General features: G+C 41.8%; 1 protein-coding gene across 2 annotated transcripts in view; it reads right to left on the bottom strand.

Moving 5' to 3' along the window:
* Positions 1-6,108: 6,108 nt before the first annotated feature.
* Positions 6,109-19,982, bottom strand: part of THSD4 (thrombospondin type 1 domain containing 4) — a 634,788-nt gene continuing 620,914 nt past the window's right edge. For both annotated transcript variants that reach the window (XM_058294432.2, XM_004451032.4), the window contains exons 17-18: positions 13,564-13,708; positions 6,109-11,835 (exon numbers count right to left, since the gene is read on the bottom strand). In XM_058294432.2, the coding sequence (XP_058150415.1) occupies positions 11,693-11,835; positions 13,564-13,708 (288 nt within the window). In that variant the 3' untranslated portion in view covers positions 6,109-11,692. The remainder of the gene's footprint in view (positions 11,836-13,563; positions 13,709-19,982) is intronic.

The following is a 19,982-nucleotide window of genomic DNA, read 5'->3' as shown; positions in this document are numbered from 1 at the left end:
TGTTCCTAGGGTTATTCCTTAATCATCCGAATCTAACAATCAGTAGCCGAAATCACCAGCCAACTGTCTCTTCCTCCTCTGTTTTTGGGAAATGGAGTTTCCAGTTCCTGTCACAGAACAGCTCCTGGGGCAGATTGTGTCACCAGAGTAGGACAATCACTGGTCTCTGTGGCTTGGCCAGCAATTTCCCGGAGAAGCTGGCGCAGGTCCCCGCTGCTTCCTCCCTGTTGGAGGTGGCACTGGGGCCTAGACTAGAGCTGCAATCTGACCTGGATGGAAAGAAACTGGTCCCCACCAGAACTGGGATTTTCAGTCCGCCCCGCTTCCCCTTGTGCCAGGAGTGGAATTAAGATGGTGGCTCCCAGCCTCTTTCTGACTTGGACAGGCTCAAACTTTAGCTGTTCTCAGGATTATACTTTAGCCTGCTGAATTTTACTCATCATTAGCTGAAGTTGGTGCCCAACCATCTCTTCCTCCCCCATTTTTGGGGAAGTGGAGCTTTCAATTCCAGCCGCGGACACGGTCCTGAGGAGGTGGCTTGTACCTCTGGTGGAGGATGAGCACTGGCCTCCATGGTGTAGAGTGATCTACTTACGAATCTTCCCTGCAGATGGGCAGACTTCTCCTTCCACTCCTTCAAGGATGTTGCAGGATGCCTTCTAGCCTCCTGAGGCCCCCAAACAGGTGCTCCAGTTAGCTCCAGAGATCTCTGGGTGCTTGCTAACTGCCCTGTAGCAGGAGCTGACTCTAGGAGCTCCTTACTCTGCAGCCATCTTACTGTCTCTCCCTCAGTAATATGCTTTAAAGTCAGAGTCCTCCAACTTCATTCTTCTTTTTTAAGACATTTTTGTCTATTTGGGGCCCCTTCCTCTTCCAAATACATTTGATAATTGGCTTTTCCATTTCTGCAAAAAAGCTGTTGGAATTTTTATTGGGATTATGTTGGATCTGTAAATTCTTTTGGGTAGAATTGACATCTAACTGACATTTAGTCTTCCAATCCATGAACATGGGATGGCCTTCCTTTTATTTAAGTCTTCTTCAGTTTCTATTAACAATGTTTGGTAGTTTTCTGAATACAGATCTTTTATGTCCTTGGTTAAATTTATTCCTAAGTATTTGGTTGTTTAGTTACTATTGTAAATGGAATATGTTTTCTGATTTCCTCCTCAGATTGCACATCTGTAGTGTAGAGAAACACTATTGATTTCTGCATATGACACTTGTATCCTGCCACTTTGGTTAACTTGTCTATTAGTTCTAGTAGCTTTGTTGTGGATTTTTTCAGGATTTTCTAGATCTAAAATCATATTGTCAGCAAATAGTGAATGTTTTACTTCTTCCTTTCCTATTTGGTGCCTTGTATTTCTTCATCTAGCCTAATTGCTCTAGCTCTAGCATATTGTTGAATAACAGTGGTGACAGTGAGCATTCTTGTCTTGTTCCTGATCTCAGCAGGAAAGCTCTCAGCCTTTCACCATTGAGTACAATGCTAGCTGAAGGTTTTTCATGAATGCACTTTACCATATTGAGAAAGCTTCCTTCTAGTCTTATCTTTTGGAATATTTTTATCAAGAAAAGGTGCTGCATTTTGTCAAATGCTTCTCTACATCAATCAAGAGGATCACGTGATTTTTCCTCTTCAATTTCTCAATGCAGTTTATTACACTAATTGATTTTCTTGTGTTGAACCACCTGTATTAGTCAACCAAAGGGGTGCTGACGCAAAATACCAGAAATTGGTTGGTTTTTATAAAGGGTATTTATTTGGGGTAGGAGCTTACAGATACCAGGCCACAAAGCATAAGTTACTTCCCTCACTAAAGTCTATTTTCACGTGTTGGAGCAAGATGGCTGCTGATGTCTGTGAGGGCTCAGGCTTCCTGGGTTCCTCTGGGCTCAGCTCTTCTGTTTTCTCCACAAGGGCTGCTGTAAACTATGAGGCTCTCTAGGCTTTGCCTCTCTCCACAAGGTCAGCTGTAGACTATCAGGCAAATGCTCTGTCTCTTTCCCCAGGGCTCCAGTTTAAGACTTCAGCATCAAACTCCAACATCAAAACTCCAACATTAAGAACCCTAGAATTAAAGAACTTCAACTCTGTCCTTTGCCATGCCTTTTATCTGTGAGTCCCCACCCACCAAGGGGTGGGGTCTCAACACCCTAATGATGTGGCCCAATCAAAGCCCTAATCATAACTTAATCATACCCAGGTACAGACCAGATTATAAACATAATGTAATATCTATTTTTGGAATTCATAACTATATCAAACTGTTACACTACCCTTGCATCCCTGAAATAAAACCCACTTGAATGTGGTGCTTAATTCTGTTAATGTGCTGTTGGATTTGGTTTTGCAAGTATTTTGTTGAGGATTTTTGCATCTATATTCTTTAGACTTTGGTCTGTAATTTTCTTTTTTTTTTGTAGCATCTTTATCCGACTTTGGTATTAGGGTGATTTTGGCTTCATAGAATGAGTTTGGTAGAGTTCTTTCCAGTTCAGATTTTTGGAAGAGCTTGAGAAAGATTGGTATTAGATTGCCCTTGTTGATTGGTAGAATTCACCTATGAAGTCATCTGGTCCTGGGCTTTTTATCTTTGGGAAGTTTTTGATGATAGTTTCAATCTCTTCATATGTGATTGGTTTGCTGAGGTCTTCTATCTCTTCTGTGGTCAGTGTAGGTGGTTCATGTATTTCTAGGAATTTGTCCATTTTGTCTACATTGTCTAGTTTGGCGTACAGTTGTATCCTGTTATGATCTCTCATTTCTGTGGGGTCAGTGGTAATGCTCCCCCCATTTCTAATTTTATTTATTTTTAACTTCTCCCTTTTTTTCTTTGTCTATCTAGCTAAGGATTTGTTGATTTCGCTGATCTCAAAGAACCAACTTTTGGCTTTGTTGATTCTCTTTTTTTCCTCAATTTCATTTATTTCTACTCTGATCTTTACTATTTCTTTCCTTCATCTTGGTTTGGGATAGGTTTGCTGTTCTTTTTCTAGTTCCTCAAGGTGTGCAGTTAGAGCTTCAATTTTAGCTCTTTCTTTTTTTTTTTTTTTTTAAAGATTTATTTCTATTTATTTAATTCCCCTCCCCTCCCCCGGTTGTCTGTTTTCTGTGTCTTTTTGCTGCGTCTTGTTTCTTTGACCGCTTCTGTTGTCGTCAGCGGCATGGGAAGTGTGGGCGGCGCCATTCCTGGGCAGGCTGCACTTTCTTTCGCGCTGGGTGGCTCTCCTTAGGGGGCGCACTCCTTGTACGTGGGGCTCCCCTACGCGGGAGACACCCCTGCGTGGCAGGGCACTCCCTGCGCGCATCAGCACTGCGCATGGGCCAGCTCCACACGGGTCAAGGAGGCCCGGGTCAAGGAGGCCCGGGGTTTGAACCGCGGACCTCCCATGTGGTAGACGGATGCCCTAACCACTGGGCCAAAGTCCGTTTCCCTCTTTCTTTTTTTTTAATGTGAGCATTGAGGGCTATAAATTTCCTTCTCAGCACTGCCTTTGCAGGATCCCATAGGTTTTGATTTGTTGTGTTCTCCTTTCTCTTCTCCTTCTGGAATACTGATAATAAGTATGTTTGTGCATTTCATATTGTCATTCAATTCCCTGAGACCTTGTTCCTTTTTGCCCATTCTCTTCTCTTTCTGTTCTCCTGTCTTTTCTAGTTCAGATGTTCTGTCTTTGAAATCACTAATTCTGTCTTTGAGCAATTCAAATCTATTCTTATGTGCCTCTAATGTATTTTTACTCTCATCCATCATGTCTTTCATTCCCATAAGGTGTGTTACTTTTCTTTGCAGGCTTTCAAAGTGTTGTTTATGCTCACCCAGTGTCTTCTTAATATCCTTTATTTCGTTAGTCATATATATATATTTTTTGAGCTACTAGAGGCCAGGGATTGGACCTAGGACCTTATATCCTTGTATGTGGGAAGCTGGCAATCAACCACTGAGGTTTCCCTGAGTTGTTTTTTTATTTGTTTCACTTGTTGTTTGTTTTTGTTTTTTCAGGAGGCATTGGGATCTGAACCTCAGGAGGTGGGAGCTCAACAGCTTGAGCCATATAGGCTCTCCTAGTTATAGTTTCTTTCAATTCTTTGAATTGATTTAGGAGAATTGTGTGATTATCATTGATTATGTGTCTTAAATTCTGTATCTCTTCAGGATATTTCATTCCTTTGGCTGGGCCATCTTTGCCTGCTTCATAGTATGGCTTCTAATTTTTTTGCTAATGTCTAGGCATCTGAATATGGTAGTAAATTTACTATGATGGCCAATTTCTCTCTCTTGCCTATTCTTTTTCCCCCAGCTCTTTCTGATATTTCATTCAACCTATGCTAAGTCTTTAAAATTGCCCAGCTTATGTTTTCAAAATTGGGCCAGGGACTCACTAATGGGGTGCAGATTTTTTCCCAGGAGTTCAGGTTAAGAGAGACTAAAAGCAGTTTTTCTCCATGCAATTTTCAGACCAACCTTTGGATCATGCGCATTGGCACACCTTTCCATGGAGGTGTTTCTTTCAGTCTTTACTTTACTGTGTTTTGGTCTGGCCAGAGTCAAGATTCAAAATGGGCTCTGTTGGCCAAATTCACTGAGGAGAAGCCCCCTTCCCCTAAATCCCCTTCCCTTTTCCCTTGTAACTGTTGACAGGGAGGAAATCATCTGTTCCCCTCTCAGTTAGCTACAGTGAGCCAGGAGTTTTATCCCAGCTTAATATTTTGGGATGGGGGTTAGGATCCCTTCCTGGCTGCTGTGGAGGTTTGGTAACTCATGTTTGTTGTTTCAGGTTCTTCATCTCTCTGTCCCTCACCCTCCTGGGAGTTGTATAGCACTGTTTTGTTCTGTGACCCTCCAAGCAGGTCCCTTGGACAGCTTTTGGCCCTTTCTCTCTTGTTTATATGAGAGAGTTGAGCCCTTCCTGATTACTCTGATGCCATCTTCCCAGAACTTCTTGTTTTTGGCTTTCATATATGATTTTAGCTAGCCCTCCCAGTTTGTCATCATCTGAAAATTGGATGTGGAAAAATACAGGAACTGATGTATGCTGAGTCCTAGGGAGATAGAGATAGGAAAGACATGGGCCTCACTCCCTAGGAGCACAGACTCTAAAATCCTAGCACCATCACATATTAACTGGGGCACTAAGTCTCTCCGAGTCTCAATGTCCTTTATAGAAAAGGATAATATTCCAATATCATAGGTTTGCATTGAAAATTAAGGTGAAGTATGCAAGAGTGTTTAGCACAGTGCCTGGCACACAGTAGACTCTGACTTGGGTATTGAAGAACAAGTGGAAATCTTCCAGGCAGAATTTCAGACATAATAATAACTGAGAGTTATTGATGAAAGGGTGGACAGGAGAGCATCAAGCAGAAAGTTTCTAGGCACTCCCCTCGAGAATTCTCTCTAGTCAGTGGTGACTTTTGGTCAGCATTATGACCAACTCATATTTCCCTTTATTATGCACCAAGATTAACTGAAATATTTTGTCAGATACTTCACTAAAATCAAAATGAAGGTGAAGTCAGCTTGAGAGGAGTTGAAAGTTTTAGTTGAGAGATGGAGCCACCTTGAATAACCAACTTTGCACATTGGAATTAGCTGGAGGTTTCAAGCAATCCTGGTTGAAGCACAATTCCAGTGGTGATGCACACACCTCAGTATTTTATTTTAAGCTCCTCAGGTGATTCTAACGTATAGCAGAGGGTGAGGATGAGGATAAACGATCAGGTTAAAGTTCTTCTTTATCTAAGGTAATCCCTTGTCTCTAATTGGTCCAGCCCATCCAAGCATAAAGTCTGACTGCCAACTCTGGATCTGATCTCTAAAGCCGGGATTCTTAACAAGGGGTCCATGAGCTTGAATTGAAATAAAAAAAAAAACATTATTCTTGTGGGGACGGGTTGGTGTGGGTGTGAACATTTATTAAATAATACACAGTATAGGGTGAACTTAGTAAGGGGTCCACGGTTTTCACTTGACTGGAACAGGGGTCTGTGTAACAAAAAAGGTTAAGAACCCCTGCTCTAAAGGACCAAATTATTCTTTTTAGAGGAAGTTATTTGAATAGAAACCAAATGATGGCAGAGAAAGAACATATTAACAAAGCTGATCTTTTAACCAGTTTATTGTATTTTTGCAATAAAAATAAATTAGTCATACACAAAAATAGTTAGCACTTTTGTTGAATAGAAAACAGATTGTATTTACTCATATAACTCACCTCCTACCCTCTACCTCCTTATATAATGGTTTAACATTACAATAAAGGTGACATGGCATTGATGGGAGTATTTAGAGGGTTCTTCGTTCTTGCAGTTCACAGGACAACTCAGAGACACTGGGAGGTCCCTGGAGCAGTGAGTGCTGCCATATCCTTTGAGCCTCTCCCTTCTCCTGCTACCCAGCTTCCCTCATCCGCAGCTCTAACCAAGCCTTCTGAGCATTTTTCTGCTGGTGATTCTAACAAAGGAGGCAAGACCAAGAAAAGGGATAAAAAAGACTCTTAAGTTTCCTTTTCAAAATGTTTGAAGATGAGGAGAGAGCAGATTATATGAGCAAATATAATATTTAAGATGTAAAGGTGGCAAACCAGACAGATCTGGTTCAGGTACAATGCCAGGGGTAAAAACCCCTGAAATGAGTCGAAAAGTAAAATAATTGATATTAGCTCTCAAAGTCACCCAAGGAGTTGACTAATTACAGTACACTAAGAAATGGTAACTATGGGTTAGTATGAGCAAATGATTTTACACAAATGTGGATTGCATATGTAAATAAATACCTATTAGGTCCCTTTAAAATTAACATATTCTAAATAATAGAACTATTTTGGTGTAGTGATTTATTCTGCAGATAGTTAAGAATACATATTTCCTATAAACATCTTGTATTTACAAAGAACAAAATAATAAGTTATAACAAAGTATATCCTTCTGTCAAACTGAATAGCGGGGATCTGGGGACCAAGGAGGTGGAATTACTTTATGCAACAGAATGGCTTTCCTCTTTCATTGAGGCAAAGAGCTCATTGGCTGGAGAATGCTGAGAAAATTGGCTGCAAGTTCCCACCCCCTTGTTGTCACTTTTCCTTAGCATGATGGAAGTTTCCCTCTATTACCTACTGCATGGAGCCAGGAAATGTGGAATGGTTCAGGGCAGAGAAAATTAGTTTGCTCCAGCAAGGGTGCAGGAAATCAATGTTAAGTGAGAGAGAGAGAAGATGTTTGAAGAGCTCTGGTCTGGTTAAGGCTCTGCCTGATCAAGGTGTGTGACCCTGGCATCAACTGGCCATCCTTATGTTTGATTACTCATCTGTGAAGCAGGACCAGGCAGGGCATCTTGGACAAACTTGCTAGTAGTTCTCTGAGGTACGAGGTCACAACTCAGAGGAGGGGGCCACAGTGGGTTCCAAATAGCAGAGCCAGTGGCAAGCACGTGTGCTGTGTGCGTACCATCCCAGTCTAGATGAATCACTTAAAGCTGTTCTACTTACGTAATTACCAAAGCCCAGACTTGGAAAGGACCATACAAATCATGCTGTCCCAACCCGACGGATGAAACCCCTCTCCAACATCCTTGACAAATGGCCATTCAGCCTTCGCTGAGACTTCCAGCGATGGGTCAGGCACCACTCACCACAGAGCCCTCTCCCTCGGCAGAGCTGACATCTGCCTCCTGTAGATTCCACATACTGGTCCTAGGATAGCTCTCATGGTGCCCTAAGTCTCCTCTTCTCTAGGCTAAACATTCTCATGAAGTTCTTCCATCTGTTTCTCACAGACTGACCTTCTCGTTGGGATTGGGCTTCTCATCTGAAGGTTAGACTTGATCAGCGTTCCTCTTGAAGTGTGGTTCTGATCATCACAATCTTTTTTCCCCTCCTCATGTGGCCTAAATGTTTCATGTTTTTTTTTTTCCCCCACGGTTCCATCCTACTTCCTGGACTCATATCGAGCTTAGACAACTGTAACTCTTATATCTTCCCTATCTTGTACTTGTATAGTTTGTTTCGTTTTGTTTTCTTAATAGGAAGGTAGGACTTTATGTTGCTTCCTAGCAAATTTCTAAGATCTGGGTTTTGCTCTATCTTCCAGATCTTTTTGGGACAAGAACCTTGTCATCATCCAAGCCATTAGCTCTCCAGCTTCATGGCATTCACAGATTTCATCAGTAAGTCATCTTTTTTCCCCCATTCAAGCCACATTAAAACATTAAAATGTTTTATATGGCAAGGATCAAATTTTGGCCTCTACCTGCCAGACTGATACAGATCCCTTCAGATTTGATTCTTCAGCCTGTTTTTATATACATTTATATCTTCTTCCACATTAGAAAATTGATATTCAAACTCTAAATTGGCTGTATATATTTTTAAAGACTGGTTTACAAGGGTATTAGTAATATCTGGATTTCTCTACCACACCACTGGATGAAAATAAGTTAGGATAGCTCCTCCTGTTTTTCATTCTTGCATTAAAGCCACTCTTTTTAAAGGCATGAATGCTAAACATTTTGAGACTATGAGGATGATACATATTCAAGAAAAAAGAGAGAGAAAAACAAAAATCCAAACAACCCTGGACCAGAGCAGTCGGGCAGGGGATGGAAGCGGACAGTTCTGAGTGCTCCTGTCAAGCAGTCGCTCCCTGCGGGCGGGGACCCAGCTGTGCTCATCCTGGTTCCCCCACAAGCTTGTGGACAATGGCACTGAGCCCTCCTTCACTGAACTGACTGGCTCTCTCTAGCAGCTGGGTTTACAAGTAGTTTCTAGTATTATTTCTTAATCTGTTCTTTTTCTGTGAGGAGGAATGCAAGTCAACGTGAGGATGGGAAGGATGGATTGGATTAAATGGCCTTTGCCTCTGCTAAAAGGGGCACAGTTTCTCTTTCCAATGAGTAAAAGAAAGCAATTATCTTTGCTGATTTTTTTAGAAAAAATAGAACAACTTTAATTCATCTTATTTTAAAATAAAAAATAGGGAATAAGACAATCCAGTTCATGGTGGGGGGTAGTACTAAAATATAAATTTGAATTCCATATTATAGCCAGTTAAGGGAACATGGAGGGGACTGAGAGTTGCAGATAATGAAAGGAGAGGTGTAAAGTAGCAGGGTGCTAAGAAAGAGACATACCTAGAGGGAGAGAGTAATAAAAAGGCAAAATTTCTTAGGCTCCCAACTAATTCATAACCTTTCCAGAGACTAATGGACCCTAAGAATACCTCAACTGTTTGTTGAAGAAAATCAAGACCCCTAGTTTTAGGTACTTTTCCCCTGAAGACACGGTTGATCCAGATGAAGACCTACTCAGTTCCATAATTGGCAGGTGGCCATTCTCACGGGGAGGATCACTGTCCTTTAAAGAAGTGCCAGGCAACACTCAGGAGCTGCGGGACAGTCAGAGGTAGCACTGACAACGCTGCTTTGACCCAGCCCAGTCTCAAGGATTCCTGAGTTGGGAGGACCCAGGATGCTCATCTCCCACTCAGAAGAGTGAGAGAGAGCTCATTCTTGAACCTCTCTTGGGCAGCTTTGGTGGCTAGAACTTCTGCCCTTAACTTGAGCTACTTCCACCCATTGTTCTTGTCCTGCCCTCCACATGTAAAGAAAACCTCTTCCTAGTAATCCTTCAAATGGTTGGCTGTTCCAAGGTCTGGGAGCAGCTGCATAAAGGAAAAGCTCCCCTTGTGACACAAAGCAAAAGCAAGCAGTGAGAGGGAAACAGTGGGCACTGGACAGAACTGTTGACATGCTTTCCTTCTCTGCTCTCATTTTGCTCTGTCTGCAGGGGAAGCAGGACCTCCGCCAGGCTGCTTATCTGCAGGAGTTACACGAGAGAATCAGGAGAAAGGGGGATGCTCTTGGGAAATGGTGGCTAGAGCTCTCGAGGGAGAGAAGCTGGAAGGACACTCACAGGGTGATGAGCTTTCTGGAGGCTCAAGGTTAGTGGACGCCTAACAGAGTACATCAGACAGGGCCGGTGATACTGCTTCCTAAACTTGCAATCGATCATCAAATTCCACTGGCAGATTTTCACAGTAAAGAGCTCACAGGAGAAACTCAGTTGCTAAGAATCTAGGCTTGCTTTGGAATGGAAACACGTCCAGGACGATGGTGCTAAATCAGATCACCTTTCTGTAAGTTTACTCTTTGTTCAGCCTGATGTGTTTCTTAATGGGTGACAGAATGTATATATAGGTGTGTCCAACTGATTGATTTTTCAGACAGTTCGCCTTTCAGTATGTACTGGATCCCTCCTTCAGATCTGAGATCCCCGGAACTATTTAGTTAAGTGAAGTGATTCAGGGAAAACCCCGCCCCGGCAGTCATGAGGGGAGGGGCTCGCAGCTGCTCCCTCCAGCCTGCTCCAGTAATACTGTCCTGGTGGCTGGAGTGGAGGGTGGGGGTGGGGTGGGGGGGGTGGGGGGGGTGGGGGGAGACACAGGCTGAATGATGGGGGGTGAGAGGGATGCGAGCCACAGAGAGAAACCAACTGAGACCAAAGGGAGATTCTTCCTGGGATGGACATAAAGTTTTGCTGAGGCACATTGGTCAGACTTTCCACAGGGTGGTGTGTGGCGAAGAGCCCAGGAGAGGACTTGGAAAAGGGGGAGACAGCCCAGGGCAGCAGAGCTGTGTGCCCTCAATCTGCCCCAGATAGGAAGGCTCCCTAGCCAGAGGGACCCCGAGATACAAGTCCACGCAAGGAAAGTGCCATCCGGGAATGAAACCAGAGCTTCAGGCAACTGCCTTGTTACCCCAACAGCTTTTTGCCCCATGGAACAGTTGCGTGAGAATTCAACAAGCTCCAGAACCCTGTAACTGGGCTCTGCAACCTCGTGGAGACCGGGCTACAAACAGAGACAGCTGAAACAACTGAGCTGGCTCAGAAGAAAGGACTCGAAGGCCTGGCCTTGGCTTGTGAGTGGCAGCCTTAGCCTCGTGGTCAGAAATGAGGCCGTGTCCAGCCGACGAGGGCCCCTGGGCTGGGGGCAGTTCTCTAGGTTCTGTGGTCAGAGGGTTCGGGCAGGAATGCAGCCCTGCCACCGAATGGCAGGTCCCGTACCTAAGCCGAGCCTCAGCTTCCTTGTCAGTAAAATAGGGGTATGGTTTATTCCCAGCCTCCCGTGCAGGGACGCCGTGGGCCTCTAACGGGCTAATATCTGTGAGTACACCTGCTAAACGATAAAGCATGTGGGACCCTCGTGTCCTAAGGCAGAACAGTCTAATGTCTTTGAGGATGAAGAGAGGCACAGCCGGGCTGAGGTACCAGGGGGATGCGCGCGTCTCAGCAAGGCGCCATGGGGCTCTGGGGTGGGCGCTGCCTCCCCCGCTCCCCGGGATCCTTGACTTTGGAAAGGCCGGTAGCCCCGTGGCAGAGCAGTGCTCATCAGGGTCCAACCGCTGCCTCGGAAAGTGCCAGGGACAGCGTTTGGCTGAGAGCTGCTTGGTTTTAAAGGGCACCTTGAGCAGGCGTCTGGTCCCCAGGAGAAGAGCATCAGGACATGGTGACGCTTAAAGGACCGAGCGTGGCTCTTGAACATCTGCGTACGAGCCTCCTTTGCACCATGCGTTCCACTTTCCCGAAGGCGGGTGGTGCCTAAGTCGGCCAGAGCAGCAGCCGGCCAGGCACGCTGCTTAGAGCCCGGGAAAGGCAGGTCGTGCTGCTCCTGACGGCAGCGCAGGGGCCGTTATCTGCTTCCCAGGAACCCGGCGTGCCTGTGGGCCACACGCGTGCAAGAGGCGCAGCAGGCAGTCTTGTAGTAGTTGTAGACACAGAGGCGCGCCTGGACCACCACGTTGCAGTTGTAGTACTTGTCCTTGCAGTTTTCATCTGTAGGGAAAGAAAACAAAAAAGCCTCCCTGAGTGCAAGCGGCACCATGGAATAAGGGAAAGGCAAAGGCTGCGGACGTGATTTTTAGTCCCAGTTCTTCTGTTTATTACCTTGGTTAGGTGTGACTGTGTACTAAGGATTTACTTTTTTAAAAAAATTTATAATGGAATTAGGTATGGGGAATAATTCAATGAACAAATGTGTATTCACTACCCAATTTAAGTAATGAAACATCACCAACAGAGAGATATTCCCAGAGCTCACTCATGGTCACCTTCCCCTTTCTCCTCCCCTTTCCAGAGGCAACAAAGTGCCAAATTTTGTGTTTATTACTCCCAGGAATTTCTGTATACTTGAATTGTATACTTTAAAATGTTAACTCTGGAATTTAGTTCCTGACATGTCTAGTTCTTGTGTTTGTATCCAGCTAGTGATATGATAGAGATTTTCTTGATTGCCAGGAGCTAACAAAACCAAACAAAACAATGCAAAAATACTTCTCACAGTCTTAGCAAATTGGCTTTGCATTGGTTGGTGCTGTCCTTCAGTGCTCAGCCCTTCTATCAAGAAGGTCAGGCCAAGGCAAATGCAAAGTGCAGTGTCCTCCCTGTCTTTTTTTGGGCCTGTGTCTTGTACTGGGCATATACTTACTAGTGGCCTAGGAGTTCTCCTATTTACAGGAATTTGAATATTCCCTCTACTGGGAAACAGACCTTTTCTATCTCCCATGTGCTCTGGCACAGAAGTTAAAACAGGAAAGCCTTTGCCCCAGGTCGCTGACTTAACTGTTTCTCACACTGCTTTCCCTGTCTTAAGCTGCTTTTGCCTTAAGGGCAAATTCTGGGAGGGGGCAAACTGAAGAAGGGTTTCCCAGATCATTCTTTCCCAGTTAGGAGGAGATCAGGGACCTACAAATGGAGTGCTGGCCAGTTCCACACTGCTCTGGGGAGAGGATGCCGGAGAAGCTAGAAAGGGTGCTGGGAACTTCTCCTACAGCTCTTTGAAGCTGCCACAGGAGAAGCTTGATTCCGCACTTGCCCAGTAAATGCAGCCCTTCAACTGTTTCCTGTAGTTTTGAGGAAGGGTCTTTGAGGCTCCTCTGCCTTTTTTTGCCTGGGGCAGATTGGAACAAGGCCTGCCACCAGAGCCACCTCAGCGATCTGAAGTAGCTAATCAAATGCAGCGATCATCTGCTGGACTGCACACCCACGGATCTTGGGCAACTATCTATTCTGGCACCAGCAAGATACACCAAAGGCAGTAACCACGTCCCTCTGGACCCTGAGCCTGAGCTATGCCCCTCAGGGATTTGGTTAGACTGTCCAGCACTGTCAATATTAATTCTTGGCTTTCCCCCTTCCTTCTCTTCCAGTCCACTGGTGGGGCCCTACTATTTCCTCTCATGATCTAGCCTACACCAGTCTACACCTATAATTTCAAGTAGAAATTTCACTGTTTTGATCTTAAGGATGATGGATGCAAATCTCTGAATGCAATATATCCATCAATGCACATTTAAGTTTGTCTTTTGGTAGATGGCTTGGCTAGTGATCCTGGCTATGAACACCATGAAACTTACGATTCTAAAAGTACTCTGATTCTGTGAACTCCATGACTGTGCTCACAAGGTCAGAGAGACTCAGATGGGCTTGGTATTGTCACACCAGAAAAGTTGATAGCATTTAGGAAAGCAGAATCCTTCCTCCAACATAGGAATCGCTACTTACCAACTTCAGGAACGCAGTCCTGGGGGTTACAAGATTCTCTCTCTTCGGGTTTCAGCTGAGGGTCGCAGAGATTACTTAGGGTCATGTCATCTGACAGACACCGCACTTCCCGGACCCGGAAGCCACCCTGGCAGCTCTTGGAGCACTACGTGGAGACAAAGGTACAAAGTTAGGTAGAAAGTAACTCGGCACACTGGAGAAGGTGGATAGGTGGATACTGGAAAATTCCAAACATTTCCAAAAGCAGACAGACTATTAGAATAACCTGCCATGTGCCTCTTACGCACCTGCAACAGCTGTCAACTCATGGGCACAGAGGTCCCATCTCTACCCCACCCACTTCTGCTTTTTGCATTATTTTGACGTAAATCTAGATATCATATCGCTTTTTCCATAATATTTTCATATTATTCAGAAATAATTACAATGCATTCACTATACCTGAAAATTAACAATAGTTCCTCACCATCAAATTTGTAGTCAGTGTTCCTATTTCCAACTGTCTCATGAATCTCAGTGATTTTATTTTTTAAGCATTAAAAAAAAATAACCCAGGATACTCATAAGGTTTATCCACACATTTGCAATTCATTGATATGCATTTTAAGACTCTTAATTCATAGATTCCCCTTCCACTGTCTTTTTCCCGCCTTGTACTTTATTTGTTAAGGAATGGAGTAATTTATTCCTTAGAGTTTCTCATAATCTGGTTCTGACTGCCTGTCTGCCCTTGAAAGAGTTTAATATGTTCCTCTGAAATTGGGAACTGGATCTAAAGAGGCCTGAGTAAATGCAGGTTTCTTTTTTTTCCCCCAGTGAAACTCCTTCACAGGTGGTATGTGGTTGTCTCTCTTTTAGAGATGTTAGCTGTCTCTGAGGTGCGATGCCCAGGTCCTAGGTCTTTTGGGGGTGAAAAATGGTGATATTCTAATTCCTTTTTTTTTTTTCCTTTTTTTATTAGCTGGAACTCTTGTGTAAATAATGCCTCTCCTTTCCACATTTACTGTTTGGTTACCCAGTGATATACTTTGTTTAGGAAATACAGGATAAAGTCATGATTCTTTTTTCTTTATTTACCAGTTTTTAGAATAATGAGATGGTTCCCTAATATCCCTCAGTAGTGACAAATTAGGATTTTTTAGAAAAAATACTATAAATGCTATCCTTGTGTGTTTCAGCTTTGATATTTGATGTGTTTCCATCTATGGCAATTATTTTCCTTACTGATACTCAAATTGTTTCATCATTGGCTAGTTAGAGCCTCTAAAAGTTGACTGTTGTGTCCTTCTGACATGAGATCAGTTGTATTTGAGATATTCTTGGCTACTTGATATGAAAAGACAGTAAAATCAAACTTAAACATGTACTGCCCTAGAACTGGAATCAGACATTTCTCTAAGAATCCTTGGTTCCATTTAGTGGAAAGTGGTATTTTGAGACCACGCTCTCGTTGACAGGAGTGCCCTTTGCTACTAGGTTGGTCATTGTTTGTGGGTTCTTTCAGTGGATAGAAATAATTTTTAAAAAATAGATAAATTACTCCACAAGTGCATACTGATACTTCTAATTCAAATTCAGGACAACATAACTTTTACTTAAACCTCTTCTAACTTTTATCTCCTTTCACTTGGATAAGAATCCTACTTTTCAAGGATATTGGGGATAACAGAATTTTACTGTCATGTAATTATTCATTTACTTTCACATATTATACTCCCAACTGTCTTAGAATAACAACACAATATCATCACCAGAAATATGATTATTGCAAACTGTAAACATTTTCTTTGCAGTTCTTTTTGTTTTTTGGGGATGGAAATATGATTATTGCAAACTGTAAACATTTTCTTTGCAGTTCTTTTTGTCTTTGGGGATGGACAGTCAAATTACTATGTTTCAAAGGCACTTGCAATAATGCTGATGCCACCAAATAGATATATATTGAGGTTAATTTGCTTTATTGTATTTTCAGTTTTTAGGGATTGCTTTTTTAAAAATTTAATATTGTCTTATAATTGTGAAAATATTTATTTAGTTCCAAAGTCAACTTAATAAAACAAGGTATATTCAAAGAATTTAGCTTTCATCACTGTCTCCTCTATCCTGCTACAACAGTATTTGTTTATTTTTAAAATGTACATACAGCAAAATTCACTTTGTGGTGTACAGTTCTATTAGTTTGATAAATGCATAGAATCATGTATTTCCCACCACAAACAAGTCACAAAGTAGTTTCATCATAACAGAAAATGTCCTTGGTTGCCCTTTGCAGTCCCATCCATCTTCCCTTCCCCCTTGCCCACACCCAATATCAATATCATCTGGCAATTGTTGATCTGTTCCGTGTCCCTATAAGTGCTTTTTCCCAAATATTATATAAATGGGATCACACACAAACATAGATTTCTAGGTCTGGCATCTTTGACTTAGCAACATGCATTTGATGTTCATCCATGTTGTTTCAAGTGTCACCTGTTTATTCATTTTTGTTGCTGAGTAGTATCCCATCATATGGATGTACCAGTTTGTTTAGCCATTTACCCACTGAAGAATATTTGAGTTGTTTCCAGATTTTGGTAATCATGAACAAAGGTGCTATAAACATTTGGGCACTGATAGTTGTGTGAACATAAATTTTAGTCCTCTTGGATAAATAAATAGGTCAAATAGTAAGCATATTTTTAACTTTATAAGCAACTGCTAAATGGTTTTCCATAGTGCTGTATCATTTTACTTTCCCACTAGCAATTTATTGAGCATCTTTTCATATGCTTATTTGCTACCCATATATCTTCTTTGTGGGCATATTTTCAAATCTTTTGGCTATTGTCTTTGTAGGATTTTTCTTCTTAGGTTGAGTTTTATGAAGCCATTATATATTTTGTCAGATAGGTGATTTGCAAACATTTTCTCCCAGTCTGTGGCTTGTTTTTTCTTCCTCTTAAGAGGAAGAGCAGGAAGTTTCAAAATTTAGTAACTTTGAAAGTTAATAAATGATAAAATGATAAAATCCAACTTATCAGTTAATTTTTATGGATCAAGTTTTAGATGTTGCATCTAAGAAAATATTTGACTAACCCAAGCTCCCAAATATTTTCTCCTATGTTTTCCGCTAGAAATTTAATGGTTTTATGTTTTACAGTAAGTTTATGATCCCTTTTGACTTAATTTTTATATAAAAAACAAATAACCTGATTTTAAAAGTGCACCCAAAAGGTGTCCAACATAATTAGTTATGAAGGAAATGTAAATTAAAACCACAATGTGATACCACAGCATACCTATCAGAAGGGCAAGAAACAAAACGAACCCTTGAAAATAATCCCCAAACCCTGACAATATCAAGTGTTGACGAGGATGAGGAGGAACTGGAACAATCATATGTTGCTGGTGGGAATGCAGAACAGTAGAGCCACTCCGAAAAACCGTTTGGCAATTTTTAAATAAAATTCAATGTAATCTTACCATACGATGCAACTATCGGTCTCCTGGGTGTTTATCCTGGAGAAATGAAAATTTATGATAGCGCAGAAACCTGTAGGTGAATGTCTATACTGGTACTACTCTAACTCTCCCCAAATGGAAAAACCCAAATGCCCTTCAGCAGGTAAATGGATAAAAACAATCTTGGTACATACACACAGGGGAATATTACTCAACAACTTAAAGGAATAAAATATTGACCCATGCAATAAATCTCAGATGCATTATACTTAGAGAATTTCACTCTCAAAAGGTTACTTACATAGTTAGTCAACTTATATGATATTCTACAACAGGCAAAAATATAGAAACAGAGGACAGATGAATATTTGCCACAGGTTAGCAAAGGGGTGGGAAGAAGGATCTGATCACAAAAGAAAATTCTTTGGGTGTAGGAATTGTTCTGTATCTTGTCTGTGGGTGTAGCTACACGAATCTATGCATGTATAAAACTTCAAAGAAATGTAAACTCCAGAAAGTGAATTCTACTGCATGTAAATTAAAAAAATCAATAGTCTTTATTTGTGTGCGTCTATTTCTGGACTCACTGGTAATTTTTTTTAATGTTGTGGTTTCTCCTTTTATTTAAAAAATGTGAGCAAACACATATATATATTATATACATAAATATATAACATAAGTATTCATATTTGAATTTCCCTTTTTAAAATAAAGAATAGTATGCTATACTTACTTAGATACAGGAGAGCATACTTTTCTCCACATTGTTCTTTTTATTAAACAATATAGCTGAAGACCTACCATGTAGGTAAAGTCCTTATTCTTTTCTATAACTGCACAATGGTCCATTGTATAGGTGTATAATAGTTTTTTAAACCAGTCTTCTATTGATGGACATCTGTGTTATTTCCAATCTTTTCATGTAAAAAATAATGCTGTAATAAATAATTTCGTGGAGATGGATCTTAGGGATAGAGGACCATAAGTTGGAGTGTGGGGTCAAAGGGTAATGCCAAATTCCCTTGCATGGGGGCTGTGCTATTTTGTACTCCCACCAGCAATATATGAGAGAGCCTCATATAGTGAGCCTCACCAAGAGAACAGGCATATTGTTTAAGAGGATCACATTAGCAATGTCCAAAGACCTCCATACAAACCAACCCAGGCCAAGAAATTAACGGCAGCATTGCTTCACGTAAAGTTCCTTAAAGCCACTACTTTGGAGACAAGGAACAGGCTAGTGAACAGTAGGTATGATCACAGGGTACTGTGACGGTTTATTTTAATGGCTGATTTTTGTCTTCTTAACAGAAGTCCACGAATACCTACAAGTAAACAGGAATCTTATTTTAAAAATTGCTGCTATGTTAATAATGTTTATTTCTGAATGGCAGGATTACTGGTGATTTTTAATTTATTCTCTGTTCTTTCGTGATAATAAAAACAATAACAAGTCTTTAAAAAGCTGCATTAAGTCCGTAATGTTTGAAATGAAGAGCTTTCTAGAAGAACTCCTTGAAAGAAAGCCCACAGTACTACCCCAATACCTCGGGGATCTCCCCTTCTCCTTGGCATTCTCTGCCATATTGGCCCTAGTTCCACAGGGGAGAGAAAAACACAGATGCAAAGCTCAGGTCTTCCAGAGCTTGATCCAGAGCTTTCTTCTGGAGACCTTTACTATTGCTCTACAATGGCGTTGGCAAACTATGGCCCAAGGGTGAAGTCTGGCCTGCTGCCTGTTTTTGTAAATGAAGTTTTATTGGAACTCACCACTCATTTGCTTATGAATGCTATGGCTACTTTTGTGCTAAATTGGCGGAGTTGAGTAGTTGCAACAGAGACCTGATATGGCCTGTGAAGCTCAAAATGTTTACTATCTAGCCCTTTACAGAAAACATTTGCTAACCCCTGACTGATAACAACAAACATCATAACAAATAACAAATAGACAAGGCCCCTATTTCATTTAGAGATTGTATGGCTGTCCTCTTTGTATCAATGACACTAAATACCAAGGGGAATGCCCACAGTCTTATAGTTCTGCTAACAAGGCACTTGAGACTAAGTAACTAAGGACTCAAGACACTGAGGAATTAAAACCAGACTCGCCAGGTGTTTCTGGAGTTTGTGTCCTTTGACTTGGCCTGGTGAGCTTGGCCCCTTCTAGATACTCCAAACCAGATGGATGAAGAAAATAGCGATCTGGTCTTGCATTCTCAAGGGCATTGGCCAACATCAAAAGAATTAAATTCCACTTCCCAAAAGCTGACTAAACACCTTTCAAATCCAGCACCTCCTCTGTTTCCTTCCGTTTCTGAGATGTGGGTTGCCACATTTCCAAACGGCTGTTCTCTCTGGAGCCAGCATACACTGTTTGGAACAGAATCCTCAGCTTTTATTCATGAATTTTATAAGCAAAACCCCCTTTTATCACCTGTAAATGACTCTAAGGAGGCTCTGGCCTCTATTCTGTATCCTGGCAGCCTCTGCTTGAACATCTCCAGTGACAAAAGCAGAATGACCCCCGTCTCCCCCAGCCAAGTCTACTCCAAGGCTTGCTGAATGTTCACAAGGCATGGTGTCCTGAGGTGGTTTTCTCTTTTACGAAGTTTCTTGAAAGTAATCTTTTCCATTTGAAAAAAATATATGACTTTTCTCATTATTTATATTCTTTCCCATTTCATTCCTTAATTACCTATTTACCAATCTAATTATCTCCATCTATTCATTTACACGTCACCCTTTCCCCTTGCAGAAATGATTTAAGACAGCTTAGAGAATGCTCAGGGGGCTAAAACAAAAAATAAGTAAGAAAACTGCAGCAAATAGAAAACAGGAAAAATTGAGTGAAGCCAGGGATAACATTGGCATGGAAAATCTACTTCATAAGGTCTGGTATATTCTCTTTTAGAGGTGGGCCACAACTTTGGCTCTGAGTTTCTTAGAAGCCAATTCAAAGAGTAAAATAGGATCAG

Source organism: Dasypus novemcinctus, chromosome 3 (assembly GCF_030445035.2).
Source record: "Dasypus novemcinctus isolate mDasNov1 chromosome 3, mDasNov1.1.hap2, whole genome shotgun sequence".
NCBI classification, from domain to species: domain Eukaryota; kingdom Metazoa; phylum Chordata; class Mammalia; order Cingulata; family Dasypodidae; genus Dasypus; species Dasypus novemcinctus.
Note: the sequence above shows the minus strand (reverse complement) of the source record. Positions and strands in the feature narration are given on the sequence as shown.